The 14,911-nt window shown below is 42.7% G+C and overlaps 1 protein-coding gene across 5 annotated transcripts in view; it reads right to left on the reverse strand.

Annotated features, from left to right (window-relative positions):
- Positions 1 to 468: 468 nt before the first annotated feature.
- The window catches only part of Pibf1 (progesterone immunomodulatory binding factor 1), a 191,505-nt gene continuing 177,062 nt past the window's right edge, over positions 469 to 14,911 (reverse strand). For 2 of the 5 annotated variants that reach the window (XM_052732598.1, XM_052732599.1), the window contains 2 exons: positions 7,422 to 7,592; positions 469 to 841 (listed from right to left, as the gene is read on the reverse strand). In XM_052732598.1, the coding sequence (XP_052588558.1) occupies positions 791 to 841; positions 7,422 to 7,592 (222 nt within the window). In that variant the 3' untranslated portion in view covers positions 469 to 790. Of the gene's footprint in view, positions 842 to 7,421; positions 7,593 to 14,911 lie in introns of those variants that run through there. The other 3 variants (XM_052732602.1, XM_052732600.1, XM_052732601.1) reach the window with 3 other exon arrangements.

Genomic DNA, 14,911 nt, shown 5'->3' on the forward strand with positions numbered 1-14,911 from the left:
CCCCACAAAAGAAAAGAGTATCGTTTATCAGTTTACACACTTGAGTGTGTTGCTGTATGCAGTGTGTTGTTTGTATGTATGCTGGTGTATGTGTGCCATGGTGCACATGAAGAGGGCAAAGGAGCTTTTGGGAGTCAGTTCTTCTCTTTGTCTGGGTTTCCGGCATGGAACTTAGATTGTATGGCTTGTATCTACCAAGTCATTTTGACAGCCCCACAAATGATTTTTTTGTTTTGTTTTGTGTAGTTTTGGAGCCTATCCTGGAACTCACTCTGTAGACGGGGCTGGTCTCAATCTCGCCTACTACTGCTTTGAGTGCTGGGATTAAGGATGTGTGCTACCACTGCCCAGCCATGTAACAGAGAATGTCAGGTGTTTGGTATTTGTGTCATGTGATTTCAGAATTTATGTAGTTCAGAAAGTTTACTCTAAGAAGAACTCTCTATTCATGAAAACTCTACAATCTAGTCAGAGGATGGATATTTATTTTATAATAAAATACATAAAACCAAAATATAAAGCATACAACTATTTGTACTTTATATGTTGATTCTACTGAAATTTGTTAATTTAACATTAGTTAAAATAAACATTAAGTTACTTATATTTGAAAATGTCAAGTACATGATTAAAACAAATGTTTCTCCCCCAACAGAGACAGCACTTCTGGAGTACACGATGATACAAGGCCCACTCCAACACAGAGCAGCGGCCCTGGCTGGGCGTGCAGTGTGGAGGGAGAGGACCGGCTGGGTTAGGGTTAGGCTCTGGCTTTCTCTAGCACCAAACACTAGGCCTTCATCTTTTGATTCTTGGACCATTCTTGTGCTTCCTTTTTAGTCTGAAAAGAAAAAAAAAAAAAGAGTAAATTAAATGCAATGCTTACAAGGAGGAGGTGACGTAGAGAACTACATACCATATCTGGGGCACTTTGTGTAAGCTAGACAGCCCACCTCTCTTTAATTCACACAACTCTCAAGCATCTGTCACGGCACTCCCAGGTTTGGGGTTGCTGAGTCCTTGGTAAGAAATGAGCTCCTACGTGGTTGCTGGGATCCTTTCATGCTTTTACCTTGGGGTGGTAGGGCACCAGGCAATTCATGGCCACTAAAGCCACCCCAGCCACTGGCTCCCCAGCACCCTGTCTCAAGCCCAAACAAAACAGGGAAACTGAGCCTGGCCAGTGAGGAAGAACTCTGGGGTGGGAGAGTCCGAGGGAGGGCTGTCACTGTGTAGCCTTTCCTTCCTCTAAGGGTTCTGGAATTGGATGGAGACAGAGGTGATTTTTATTGGGAAGGCTGAGTTTTGGGTGCATATGGGGCTGAGCTGGTAAGGAGTCCACAGGCCTTATACAAGTTCCCTGCCTCAACAGGAAACTTACTAATCTATTCAGGGGAGGGTGACTGTCAGGATACACCCAGGCCCTGGCTGCCCTTGAACTCACTATGTAGACAAGGATGATCCTGAACTATTTCCTGAGTGCTGGGATTCCTGGGCACAGGTCTCAGGTCTTCCAATCTGACTTCAGTTACACAGACTTTGTTCAGGACAGGTTTTAGTGCACAGCAAAACCAAAAGGCAGGCACAGATACAGTCCTCATGCAGCACATCGTGGTCTTCTAGCCTATCTCTGTCTCCCAAGTGTTCCAATTATGCACAGGCACCACCACGCCCTGTTTACACAAGGCTGGGGCTCAAACCCAGGACTTCCTGGATGCCAGGCAAGCACTACCCCAACTGAGCTACCTCCTCTCCATTATCCATATCCTTTACCACAGTGGCGCATCCTTTAGAACTGCGAACTGACACTACTGTGTAAATTCTCTGGCTTTGGGCAAATATCTAAAGATACGTATATGTCATTACAGTATGTACAGAATAATTTCACTGCCTATGAAAATCATTAGATATTTTTTTCATCTAGGAGAAGGGTCTATAGTTTTCTTATAATATTTTTGGCTAGTTTTTGGTACTAAGCATTGTTAAGGTTGGCTTTGTAAAATAGGTTGGGAACTCTCCTCCTTCCCTCCCCACCTCTTCCTTCTCCAAGGTCTCCTATATCCCAGACTGTCTTTAAACCAACACATAGCCCCAAATGACCTTGACCTCTGACACTCCTGTCTCCATTTCCCAGGTTTGAATATGGCTATCTCTCCCATATTGATTTGTGTGATGCATGCCAGGCAAACACTTTCCTCATTCTATTGACCCCCAAACTGGGAATTGTTTCCAACTTTTGAAAGAGATTGTGGAGAACTGGTATAACTTCATCCTTAAAGGTTTGGCAGAATTTGCCAGTTAATTTATTTGAGCCTAGTATTGTTTTGATAGATATAAGTCAATTCACATTTTAAAAATTTTTTATTATTTCCCAGTTTGTATGTGTGTGTCTATGTGTGAACACGTACATGCACAGGAGTGCACATGCTTGTGGAGGCCAGAGGTGCAGGGTTCTCTGGAGCGAGAATTAAGTTGTGAGCCACCTGACTTGGGTAGTAAGACCCAATCTTGGTTCTTATGCTGAGCCATCTCTCTAGCTCAATTCACATCAAAAACTTACATAGATATAATAAAATATACTACATATGTTATACCAATATAACATGATAATTATTGCTTTCTGTATGGGCATACGTGGAGGTCCATGGGCAACCTTGGACATTGGTCCTTCCCTTCCCACTTTGATTTGAGCTAGGCTCTTTTATTTCTGGCTGGAGCTCAGGCTAGGCTCTCTGGCCCTAAGGCTTCTGTGGATTCTCCTGTCTTTGGCTGCCAGTTTGTGTAGGAACACTGGGACTATAAATCGGATTTACACAGGTTCTGGAGAACAATATTTGGGTCCTTATGCTTTCATGGCAAGCACTTTCCCCCACTGATCCAATCCCCTCTCCAGAGTCTCTTCTTGTGGATGTTATGGCAGACTGCATTTTCCAAAGTGATTCACTTCCCTTGGCATTGTTCATATGTGAGCATGGAGTTCTTCACAGGATTCTGTCATTATCTGTGAAAATGTCTGTGTGCTGCCTATAATCTGACACTCAGATGGGCAAGCTAGGAGAGCTGCAATGAGTCAGGGCCAGCCTGGGCTACACAGTGAGTTTAAGGCCAGCCTGGTGGCTGTAGTAGTTGTTTGGGCCATCTCCTATTTTGTGGTTTGAGTACAGTTTAGCACAGTGGTTCATCATAGGCTCTTGCTCCTTACTATATTTATTTTGTTTGGTTTGAAAGAACATGCAGGACAGTAGGGTGAGAACATGGCCGGAACTAACCAGGCAGCATGGTTCTTTACCAGAAAGAACTATGGGCAACATTCACAACTCTAAGTAACCACCCAATTAGCAAGGCACAGAAACACCACATTCAGCTTTATGAACTTGAACTTACTTCTATTTTAGACCCTCTGTAGCCCTGGTTGGCCTGGAACTTGTGGCAATCTTCCTGCCCTGCCTCCCAATGGCTGGGATTACAGGCATGAGGGACTACACTCAGTTCAGTCACCTCTACCACCCAGAGACATGTATACAGAGTCTTTTGTGGGTGAACTGATTTTTTCAGATGAGGTTTTGCTGTGTAACCTAGGCAGGCCTTGAACTTGTGATCAGGCTCTCTACTGCAATTACAGGCATGAACCATGTCTGGCTATTGGCAAATTTCTGCCCTTGGTTGTATATTAATTATAATTCATGCTACTTTGAGCTACATTAGAAGTGAATGTGATTTCTCACCTACCCTAGTATCTAAGTCTCATTTGTCACTACCAAAACATGAACAAATGCCAAGTAAGGAACTGGTTTTGAAAGGTTGATTTCGGATTCCCATGAAATGAGTAATTCTTCATTTCCAGATATTTCTGCTAGTGATGTGCTATTACTAGTATGCTAGTATAGCTTAACTTCTAGATACTAGAAGTTTCTAATCCATTACCAACTTTTAGTTGGTATGGAGTGATTTGTCTAACATGGAGCACAGATCAACAGCTATCTGTTTATATATGGGTTAGATACTGAATTAGACATTTTAAAAGAAATATAACAACAACAACAAATGTAGTAGTCTCTTGTGTAGCCCTGTCTGTCCTCAACTCTCTCTGTAGACCAGGCTGTCTTCAAACTCAAGAGACTCGTTGTCTCTGCCTTCCAAGTGCTGGGACTGAGGGTACAGGCCATCACTGCCTCTGTCTCCCAAGTGCTGGGACTGAGGGCACAGGCCATCACTGCCTCTGTCTCCCAAGTGCTGGGACTGAGGGCACAGGCCATCACTGCCAGCAGAGTCCTTATTTTAAATTCACATCTCACAGAGTTTCTTTCAGATGAAGCCAGTTTTCATTTATTTATGTCCGGAACATTACTGACACACTTAATGATTACCTTTTATTACTATGAACACTGCCATAATTATGTGCTCACTTAAGCTAATTATATTTATAATTTTATAGAGAAACAGTGCAAATTAATAAAGACACTTTAATTGTAGTGCAGTGTCAAGAGGTCCCACAAACTACTGCAGATTTTGTGAGGTCCCCTGAAAGCTGCTGCAGAAACACATGACTGATTAACTGGGAATCTAAGAGAAGTAATTCATTAGGTAGAGGGGAGCTTGGAGAGGATTAAGTGATAAGACAAAACCCTCTGTGCCGTCCACAAGTAGCCATCTAAAACACTAATCTATAACTTGGGGATTATAAGACATTGAGAAAGTTTGTTAAACTTAGAACAGTGACTGATAACAGCAGACAAAATAAGTCTGGGGATCGCTCCTGGGATCTAGAAAGAGAGCTGGACAGTAAGGCTCTCGCAGTGCTTAACCAGCACAGCCTCTAAGGAAGGGAGAGGCTGTATTTAGTAGACAGGATTGCACTGTTTTCCAGAATGCTGCAGGCTGGGACACAAATCCGACTTCTAAGTAGACTGCACAGGTAGACCCAACTTCAGTGAGCTGCCAGTTGGTCTGGGTTGATCATGGACAAAACACGAGACTGTCTGGGATCATCCATTCGCCCCTCGTTCCCTCATTCCCTGCTCATCAGAAATTTCTTATTTCAAATGGCTTATTACTAAACTATGTATGGAAGAGGCTGTAATATTATTCCTGACTAAAAATACAAATTTAATCTTTTTTTTTTTGAGACAAGTTCTCTCATTCTGTAGTCCAGGACAGACAGCCTGACACTCACTATGTAACCCATGGTCTCAAGCTCATGGAGGTCTCACCTCCTGCCTCAGCCTCCTAGGCTCACACTGCCTCTTTCACTTTCCAGGGTTTTAGTTCCTCACTGGAGTATATAACGTAGTTTTAGGAGCTAGAAAGAGAATCAAATGGGAGAGCTAAGTAATTCATTCTTCCCCTTCAGCGAGTGTGGGCCGAAACAAATGGGACATGTGGAAAGACCACAGAAAGGTGTGGTGACTAAGGGCCTGAGCGAGTCACAGCAAGGATGGAACCTCCGAGTAAGCACAACTGCGGGCGAGGCGGAGCCGCCGAGTTCATGGGGCATGGGAAGCTCAATGGGCAGGGCTGCTGAGACTCCCAAGCTTTCCTCACAGTCAGCGTGGCCTACACTACTGCAACACGGACCCTTCCCTTAGATGTCCTCTGCGGGACACAGACTGAAGCTTGCCGGCATTTTAAAGTGGGAAGCTGATGCGGGGTGGCGGCACGCATCTGTAACCCCAGCACTCTGGAGGCAGAGGCAGGAGTGTGAGTCTGAGGCCAGCCTAGCGAGCCTGTCTGTGAGACCTTTCGAAACACCCAAGATGGAATCCTTGCCAAGCACAAGTGCAAGAAGGGGGTTCAGTCCCTAGCATGGGAGGAAAAAGAAAGGGGGTTTGATTATATGATCGTAAATGTCTTCCGTATCACTGATCTCCAGAAGCCTGATGAGTGTGTGTAAAGAAAAGGCTACTGTCACAATTCCTGGACTCAACTTGCTTTTTCCCCCCTTCCCTGACACAAGGTTTCTCTGTGTAACTCTGTGGAACTTGCTTTGTAGATCAGGCTGGCCTCAAACTATCTGCTTGCCTCTGCTTTCCAAGTGCTGAGATTAAGGGCATGTGCCTCCAGCTGCCCAACTTGTTTTTAACAAGCATCTAGAAGACTTCAAAAAAAAAAAAATTAAGTTCAAGGACTTACTGAACTGGAATATTAAAGAAAAATTTTCTGATTTTGAGTCTTGAAGGATTGCAAGTTAAACCTCATGTTTCTTTTTGGAAAATCACGTTGAAGTAATAATAATGCCACTCTTTTTCTGTTGCTTTTTTCTTTTTGTATTATTTGTTGAAACATAATTTTCAATATTTTCTAGATATTTTCTTCACATTTCTCCATTACTTTCTTCCAGACAGGGTTTCACTATATTTCAGGCTGACCTCCAATTCATGATGTAGCTAAGGTTGGCCTTGAATTCCTGATCCTCCTTTCTCCACCTCCCATATTCTGGGAATTCAGCTGTGTTATCCAACCCTTTTAATTTTATTTTAAAAGTTATTTCCAGATAGGGTCTCATCAAGTTGAGCACACTGGTCTAGAACTTACAATCCTCCTGCCTAAGCCTCCCAGGTGACTGATATATTAGGCACATACTGGTATATCTGGCTCCAGTTAGTATGAACTGTTTTATTTGTTATGAAAGATACAACACAATAGTGTATAAATAAATGGGAGCAGGTGCTACTTTTCATCCTTTTTATTCTCATGTAAACAAAAACATTGTGGTCTGGGGACATGGTTCAGAGGGTACAGTGTTTGCCACACAAGCACGAGGACCTGAGTTTGGATGCAGTAATACAAGTCTAGAATCTCAGCATCCCATGGGTGAGATGGAGCCAGAGCCTGAAGGACCCCAGGAAGCCTGAGGGCCAGGAGCAGGAAACAAGGGACCCAAAGTTGTCCTCTACCCCCTCACATGCATACCGCTCACATGGTCCCTGTGAACATGGACAGACACCCACATCATGTGCACACACAAAAGATAAAAATCGTGCAGAATACATTTCTGAGCCCCTTGTAATTTGTTCCTGTCGATGGGAGAAGGAAAGGGGTAGATTTAGGATAATTTCTAGGCAAGTTCAATATGCTAATTAGAAACATAAAATCCAATACTCAGCTAATGTACATTAAGAAAGGGATTAATATAGACACTGCAAGACCTTTGCTTAACAACATCCAAATTAATTTAAAACAAATATGAAGGAGAACAAAAAATATATTTAATGAGAACTATAGCTTAAAATTCTAGCCGGGCGGTGGTGGCACATGCCTTTAATCCCAGCACTCGGGAGGCAGAGGCAGGTGGATCTCTGTGAGTTTGAGGCCAGCCTGGTCTACAGAGTGAGTTCCAGGAAAGGCGCAAAGCTACACAGAGAAACTCTGTCTCAAAAAACCAAAAAAATAAAAAATAAAAAAAAAATTCTAGCTATACTTACAAACAGGGTTGGATTGGGTATAAATATATTGTCTTCATGTTCTCTTGGCATGTTCAAAATCTTGGATGCTTGATTTTCTGTCACACTTTTTGATTCCATTTTGGTAAGTAAGTTGTTCTCAGAATGTTTACTACACATATTAATGATAATCTGCTTCATGGCTGCAAATTCCTGTTGATATATGAAAACAAGAAAACAGCAAGTATGATTTTGGCAGACAGACTAATAATGATTGACACTAAACATTTATTTTAAATAGATAAAATATTTGAATAATTATATTACATATATTAAAAGAATTGAGAAAACAAAATATGAACGTACAACAATCGTGCACATGCCTCTTAATATAGTATATATTACTTTTAGCACTACAACTGACTTTTTATAGGCTAGTGGTTGCTAGTTTTTCTACACATTGCAGTCACACCTGGAGCTTCAAAAAAGCACCCCGTGATATGTGTGTGTCACACCGATAGAGTGTGACACAATGGGTGTGGAATGTATCTGGAGTTCTACTGCAGTTTTCTGCACAAATTTGTTGAGTGGAGTGTTAGCAACAATTGTTATTTAACTGCTGGAACTCAAACCCAGGCCTTGTGCACGGCAGGCAGTCTCAGCCTGGTCAGTTTGTCCTCCCTCTTAAACCGTCCTCTTACCTTATGAAGTCTAAATGAAGAAGGTAGAGAATAGAACACAGAATGGTTTTCCGTGACTACTAATCACAGTTTACTTCAAACAGCAAGTTTAATATAGCTTCGGCTGGAGTATTTCTGCAGCCGTTTACAAACGGTAAAGGGAGCTGGCATGAGTTGCCATTTTTAATTTTTCCAGTCCTGGGGATTGAGTCCAGGGCCTTGTGCATGCCAGCCAAGTACTTTACCACTGAGCTACACCCCATCCTGTCCAGTTGCCTTTCCAAAATATTTATTCCTTACTTAATTTGAGACAGCGCTATGCTATGTAGTCATGGCTGGCTTGGCACTTATTTTGTAGCCCAGGATGGCCTTGAACTCAAGATAGCCCCTCCCCACCTCCTTTGGCCTTCATAGCCTTGTCACCTCGATTTTAATCTGCCTTTTGAGTGAAAAATGGACTCTGCTGAACTTTTTGAAGAATTTAGAGTAAAATTTGCAACCACGTCTTCTCAAGCCTATTATTTTTCCTCACTAGCTTTTGGCTCTCATTAGTGGATACTCTGATTACTAATTAGACTGATACATCAAACACAGACACCGGGGAGATGGCCTGCTACCGGATTTATCTGTGGAATAACGGTGGGCTCTGGACTAGGCAATTCTTTCCTATGACTTTATCTTCATGCCAACACACAAATTTAGGGCAAGAGAAGGATGCCCCGATGCCTGCTCCTGCTCTGTTTATAGATGTCAGCTCTGTGTCAGAGCAAGTCCCTACAGGCCTCTCTTTTCTGGCTGTCATTAGTTCTATTTAGAACCACCTAGCTGGAGTAGATATTTTAAAACCGACTGCGGAGTTTGAGCATTGCCGCCTTACTAGACTCCTGGGCCAGGGCAGAAGCTGCAACCTGTAGTGCTAGAATCCGTTCTCCTTTCCTGCCCAAAGCACACAGACTGCACACAAGTACAGTCATACAGTTATCTGGGCCTTTAGGAGACTCATTTGGTTTTCAAGATAGCGTTATTTAATTTGTGGTAAAGAATCCAGCCACTGATCTAATGCTAAGCTTATTCAGTTACATCAGATTTTATTTTATTTTATTTTTCTTGACAAGGTCTCTGGTAGCCCAGGCTGCTCTAATTTTCTTTGTAGTCAAGGATGACTCTGGATCCCCCTGAATGCTGGAATTACAGGTTTGTAATCAGTTTATGTGGTGAAGGGACTGGAACCCCAGTGCTTTGCATAGCGAGGCAACATTTCACCAAGAGAGCCACATCCTCAGCTTCATGGTATAACTGAGCTCTTGCAGTACTTAATGGGAAAGGGGGAAATGATGGCTTCCTAGTCTATCAAAAACAAAACAATTGTTTTTTTTTTTTTGTCTTTTGTTACTGTTGTTTTTCAAGACAGGGTCTCACTGTATAGCTCTGACTGTCCTGGAACTCACTATGTAGACCAGGCTAGCCTGGAACTCACAGAGATCCACCTACCTCTTCCTCCCAAGTGCTGGGATTAAAGGCATGGGCCACCATTCCTAGCTTCAACAAAGCAATTTTTTTTTTCTGAAAAAACATTCACTAGCCATAAATATTTTTAATATTAAGATATAATAAAACATGAAAAATGACTTCCAACATAACCTCCCAACTTTTGCGAATATATAAATGGTATCTTGAGGGCTTTTGTTAGGATCCTGCTCTCACTCTTCCAGGTTTAATGATGTCTTACATCATCAGTGGGTGGCTGCGTCCCAGCCTTAAAGCCGGACATGCACCCAGACACCCTCTCTCTATTCCTCTTTCTGTTTCCTCTCTGCTCTGCTCCTGCCATCTTTCTGTCTCCCCAGGCCTGGTTTCTTTCTAACTCTGGTAGCTGTGGCCCATGACTTTTCCGCAGCGCCCGCCGACCCACCAGCGCTCTTTACCCTTTCGGCTTTGGCCCCTTTAATTAATTGCCCCAGAGACACAGCTTCTTAAACCTTTTCCTACTTGCAAGCCCAACCCCAAGAACTTTTTTAAAATGTGATTCCTGAGTGTAAGAAGTATGTAAGCAATCAAACATTTGCTAATAATAAGTCATACATTTACTAAAAAAATTCTTTGGTATACATATACCCTTAGCATTTATGCAAAGGCAACTCTCTGTATCCCAATGAGACAGATATGCTTATTTACTTTACATAAAGAATTGAAATTGGAAAGCAACAAAGTAGCTCTCAGTCGCAGGATGGAGCATCTTCACTGTTTTGGGATGTAATCTACATCTTGGTGCTAGAATCATAGCTGCTCCAACTGCAGCTTTAGATATGAAGTGTAAAACAGCAGGACTTAGGTCCCTTTCAGAAACTACTTGAAATTCTCTCCTAATTGTAAGCTAAAATTCACTGAGTATTATTTTTTTTGTGTGTGTGTGTGTGATTTTGTTTTTGTTTTTGAGACAGGGCTTCTCTGTGTAGCTTTGCGCCCTTCCTGGAACTCACCCTGTAGCCCAGGCTGGCCTCGAACTCACAAAGATCTGCCTGGCTCTGTCTCCCGAGTGCTGGGATTAAAGGCGTGCGCCACCACTGCCAAGCGTCTTTTAATTTTTTAATTACACTTATTTATGGTGTGTGTATTGGAGGCATGCTTGTGCCACGGTTTATGTGTGGAGGTCAGAGTTGTCTCATCACGTGGTTCCTGGGCATTAATTTAGGTCCATCTTGCTGGCTTCTGGGTTTTTTCTCTGATACTTTATCAATTACTCAAAGCCATGCCAGTTATTTGGTTTTTGGTTTTTTGTTTTTTTTTTTGAGACAAGGCCTCATTATGTAGTAAGTACCTCAGGCTAGCCCAAGTCTCATAGGTGGAAAAGTGTAAAGTGGTGTCTTTTTGTTTTGTGTTTTTGAGACAGGGTCTGCCTGCCTCAAATTCAACTGTGAATCCAAGGCTGGCCTTTAACTTCTGATCCTGCCTGTCTCACAAATGCCAGGAGTAAAAGCCTATGCCACAGTGCCTGGCTGTTTTTCCTTTTTTCTGTAGGACCTAAATTTATCTGGGTTCTTAATTATGCTCTTTTTTGAGATTTTTTTTTCTTTTCTTTTTGAGGCCGAGTTTTATTGTGTGGCCCAGGGTAAACTAGAATGTTCTACATAACACAGACTAACCTCAGGATCCTTTCGCCTTAGCTTTTCGAATGTTGGGATTATAGGTTTAAACACCAACCTTAGTTAATAGGACGGATTTTCTACTGACTGCTTTTAGGACTGATGCATAACTATTATTCTGAAATTTATTTATGGGGTATATTGGAAAGCTCTATCCTTTCTTTAAAGTCTTTTTTTTGCACTTATTTTGTGTATCTGCACGTGCGTGTATGCGTGTATGAACCATCCCATCAGCCCAGTGTTATGCTTCTTCAAACCATTTCTTTTCTATTACCTGTCAATAGACACTCTATCAATCCCAGCCTGTACCTTCTTTCTAGCCTTTCCAGTTCTTGTTCTACTACACAGCCCAGGCTGGATGTGGTGTCTCCGTGTAGTCCAGGCTGGGATGGACGCTGGATCCTCCTGTCTCTGCCTCCCTGATGCTTGAATTACAGATGTGGATGACCCCAGCTGGCTTGCTTTATTAATTGTCAGATTAATAAAGTAAGTGTTATAGGGAAAATGTACTCTGCTATGACAGTGTAACTTCTGTGTCTTATGAGCCAAACTCAGGAGGACTTGGAGGCATCTAATTCCTTTTCCTTGAAATGTTATTTCTGTCGTTTAGTTCTAAGTTTTAACAGGATTCCTTCATGTTTCCTCTGCCTTTCTAATATTACGTTTATTTAAAATAATTTCCCGGGGCTGGAGAGATGGCTTAGTGGTTAAGAGCACTGACTGTTCTTCCAGAGGACCCTGGTTCAATTCCCAGCAACCACATGGCAGCTCACAACTGTCTGTAACTCCAGTTCCTGAGGCCCAACACCCATGGCAAAACACCAATGTACGTGAAATAAAAATAAATAAATTTAAAATATAAAATAATTTCCCGTCTCTGAATATTTTAGTTTTGGGACAGGATCTCACCCTGTCGCTTCTGCCCCAGCCTCCCAAGTAGTGAGAACTGCAGGGTTTTGTTTTGTTTGGAAAGCATCACAACATTTTGCTACTGTGTTATGAAAAGATTACTTTCTCAAATCTTCGGAAAGAAGTTAATTGTAATAGTTTGCACGCTCTTCTCTGTTCCAGTTACTCACCACTATCCCAAAGTGAGGAAGGGAGTTAATATCTGTTAGTTGTGACTTTTTCACTTTGTGCTATTACTTTCCTTCTAGCTCCTTATAGTTTTTAAATTTTGATCTCTAACTGATGAATGAAGTACAGCTGACATGGTTTCTTTCTGCTGTTAGGGACTATTTGCCAGAAGGACAAGGTTCATCTGAATGACACGGTTCAGCTGAAAAAGACAGTAGAGTGTGTATCTATCCCCGTTCATGTAGGCAAGATGACCTTTCCAGCAGGTCTCACTCTGGGGCCAGCATGAAGAATGCAGACTTCTTCCCACAGAGCTGGTGTCCCTTCCTTCTGTCTAATTTTGCTTATTCTTGGTTGACGATTAATTTAGGAAGTCATTTCCAAAAATTAAAAAGTTCTGTCTTTCTGGTATGTAAATACATAAAATGATTACAATTATGAGAAGGAATAAACCATCACTAAATTAAAAAGAAGGAATAAACCATCACTAAATTAATATTGTAAGCTGGGTATGGTAGCAATCCTAAGTACTCAAGAGGCAGAGGAAGAAGGATTGAGAATTCGAGGCCAGCCTGAGTTACCTTTGGAGACCCCCCTCTCTGCTCCTCTCTCTTCCCCTCGCCCCTCCCTCCCACACCCCACCTCTCACTGTAGTAGCATATCTAGAATGGCAGAGTGAAAGGAAAAGACCCGCTTATGACATTTCTGACGATGGTGACGATGATCACACACTCTCCATGAGAACTGCTCTTTTGAATCCCAAAGCACACATCTTGGTCATTTACTACTAAGCAGTTAGGGGTGGCATGTTAGCACAGCTCAACTGCCGCTGAGCAGCTGCTTCATGCATGGTATTGCAGACTGATGCCAATCCATTGCTCAAAGCTGTAAACTCTGCAAAGATGTTGGCAAGGGGACACATAGATAGCATTTCTCGATGAAAATAGCTCTGACAAGCATAATGCAAACTATGTGCTCCCCTGGAGTGCAAGGAAGCGTTTTCACATATGAGGAACAACATGCCAGGACCAACAGGCCAGACGATTCTGTACATCTTTGGCCTTAGGTTATACAAGGTAGAAACCAACCTGGCTTTAAGTCAAGAACATAGCTCGCATAAATTTCATTTAAAGAGATATTTTAAATTATATCATTTATTTTTAATTGACTTTTTTATTTTTATTTTTTTTGAGACAGGGTCTTTCTAGGTAATCCCAGAGGATCTCAAACTCACAGTGAAGCCCAGGCTAGCTTTGAACGTGTGGCAATCATTCTGCCTCAGCTTCAGTATCCCAAGTGCTGGGATTATAGCTGTGAACTGCCATGCCTCCCTTTAAAAGGAAAACATTTTGTTATAGAAATTTTCAAAGGCAAGAAAGTGGACTAGCTGGCCATGGTGGTGCATGCCATTAATCCCGGAACTTGGGAGGCATTAGCATTACAGCCAGGGCTACATCGTGAGACCCAGTCTCAAAACCAAAACCAAACCAAATCAAACCTAAACAAAAACACCAAACACCAACCAACCAACCAACCAACCAACCAACCAACCAACCAACCAACTAAGCAATAAGCAAATAACAAAAAGAGGAGAAAAAAGAAATCAGGCCAGTAAGATGGCTCAGTGGGTAAAGGCACTTGCTGGCAAGCCTAAGGACCTGACTGTGATTCCCAGGATCCGCATGGTGGAAGGAGAGGATGGTCCTGTCACCTCCATACTCTCTCTCTCTCTCTCTCTCTCTCTCTCTCTCTGGTTTTTCGAGACAGGGTTTCTCAGTGTAGTCTTGGTGCATTTCCTGGAACTCATTCTGTAGCCCAGGCTGGCCTCGAACTCACAGAGATCCGCCTGCCTCTGCCTCCCGAGTGCTGGGATTAAAGGCGTGCGCCACCACCGCCTGGTTCCATACACTCTCTATGGTATCCGCAACCCCCCCCCCCCCCAAATCAATAAACACAAAGTTAAAAAAAAATTAGATGGGGCTGGAGAGATGGCTCAAAGGTTAAGAATGCCAGCTGCTTTTCCAGAGGACCCAGGTTCAATTCCCAACACACACATGGTGGCTGGTAACTCCAGTTTCAGGAGGTCTGACTCCCTCTTCTGGCCTCTATGGGCACCAGATACACAGACATGCATGCAGGTAAAGCACCCATACACATATAAAAATAACAAAATGATTAAAAAGTTTAAAAGAAAGTGAAGAAGATAGAAGAATATAGTGTGTCGGCTAGGTTTTTGTTTTTTGTTGTGTGTGTGTGTGTGTGTGTGTGTGTGTGTGTGTGTGTGTGTGTGTGTCAACTTACCACAAGCTAGAGTCATTTAAGAAGAGAGACTACTGAAGAGGTGAGTCCTATGGGCAATCCTGTGAGGCATTTTTTAAAATTAGTGATTGTGAGAGGGCCCAGCCCATCAGCGGTGGTGCCACCCATGGGCAGGGTGGCTGAAGGGTGTATAAAAAGGCAGGCTGAGCAATGCAAGCAGCAGCCATCTTCCATTCTCGGCCTTTAGTTCCTGCCTCCAGATTTCTGCTCTGACTCGCCTGGATGCTGGTGTGTGACCTGAGAGTTGTAAGGTAGAATAAACCCTTTCCTCCCCAAGTTGCTTTTGGTGATGGTGTTTTACTGCAGCAATAGC

Source organism: Peromyscus californicus, unplaced genomic scaffold, assembly GCF_007827085.1.
Source record: "Peromyscus californicus insignis strain IS unplaced genomic scaffold, ASM782708v3 Scaffold_12__1_contigs__length_115047231, whole genome shotgun sequence".
Taxonomy (NCBI): domain Eukaryota; kingdom Metazoa; phylum Chordata; class Mammalia; order Rodentia; family Cricetidae; genus Peromyscus; species Peromyscus californicus.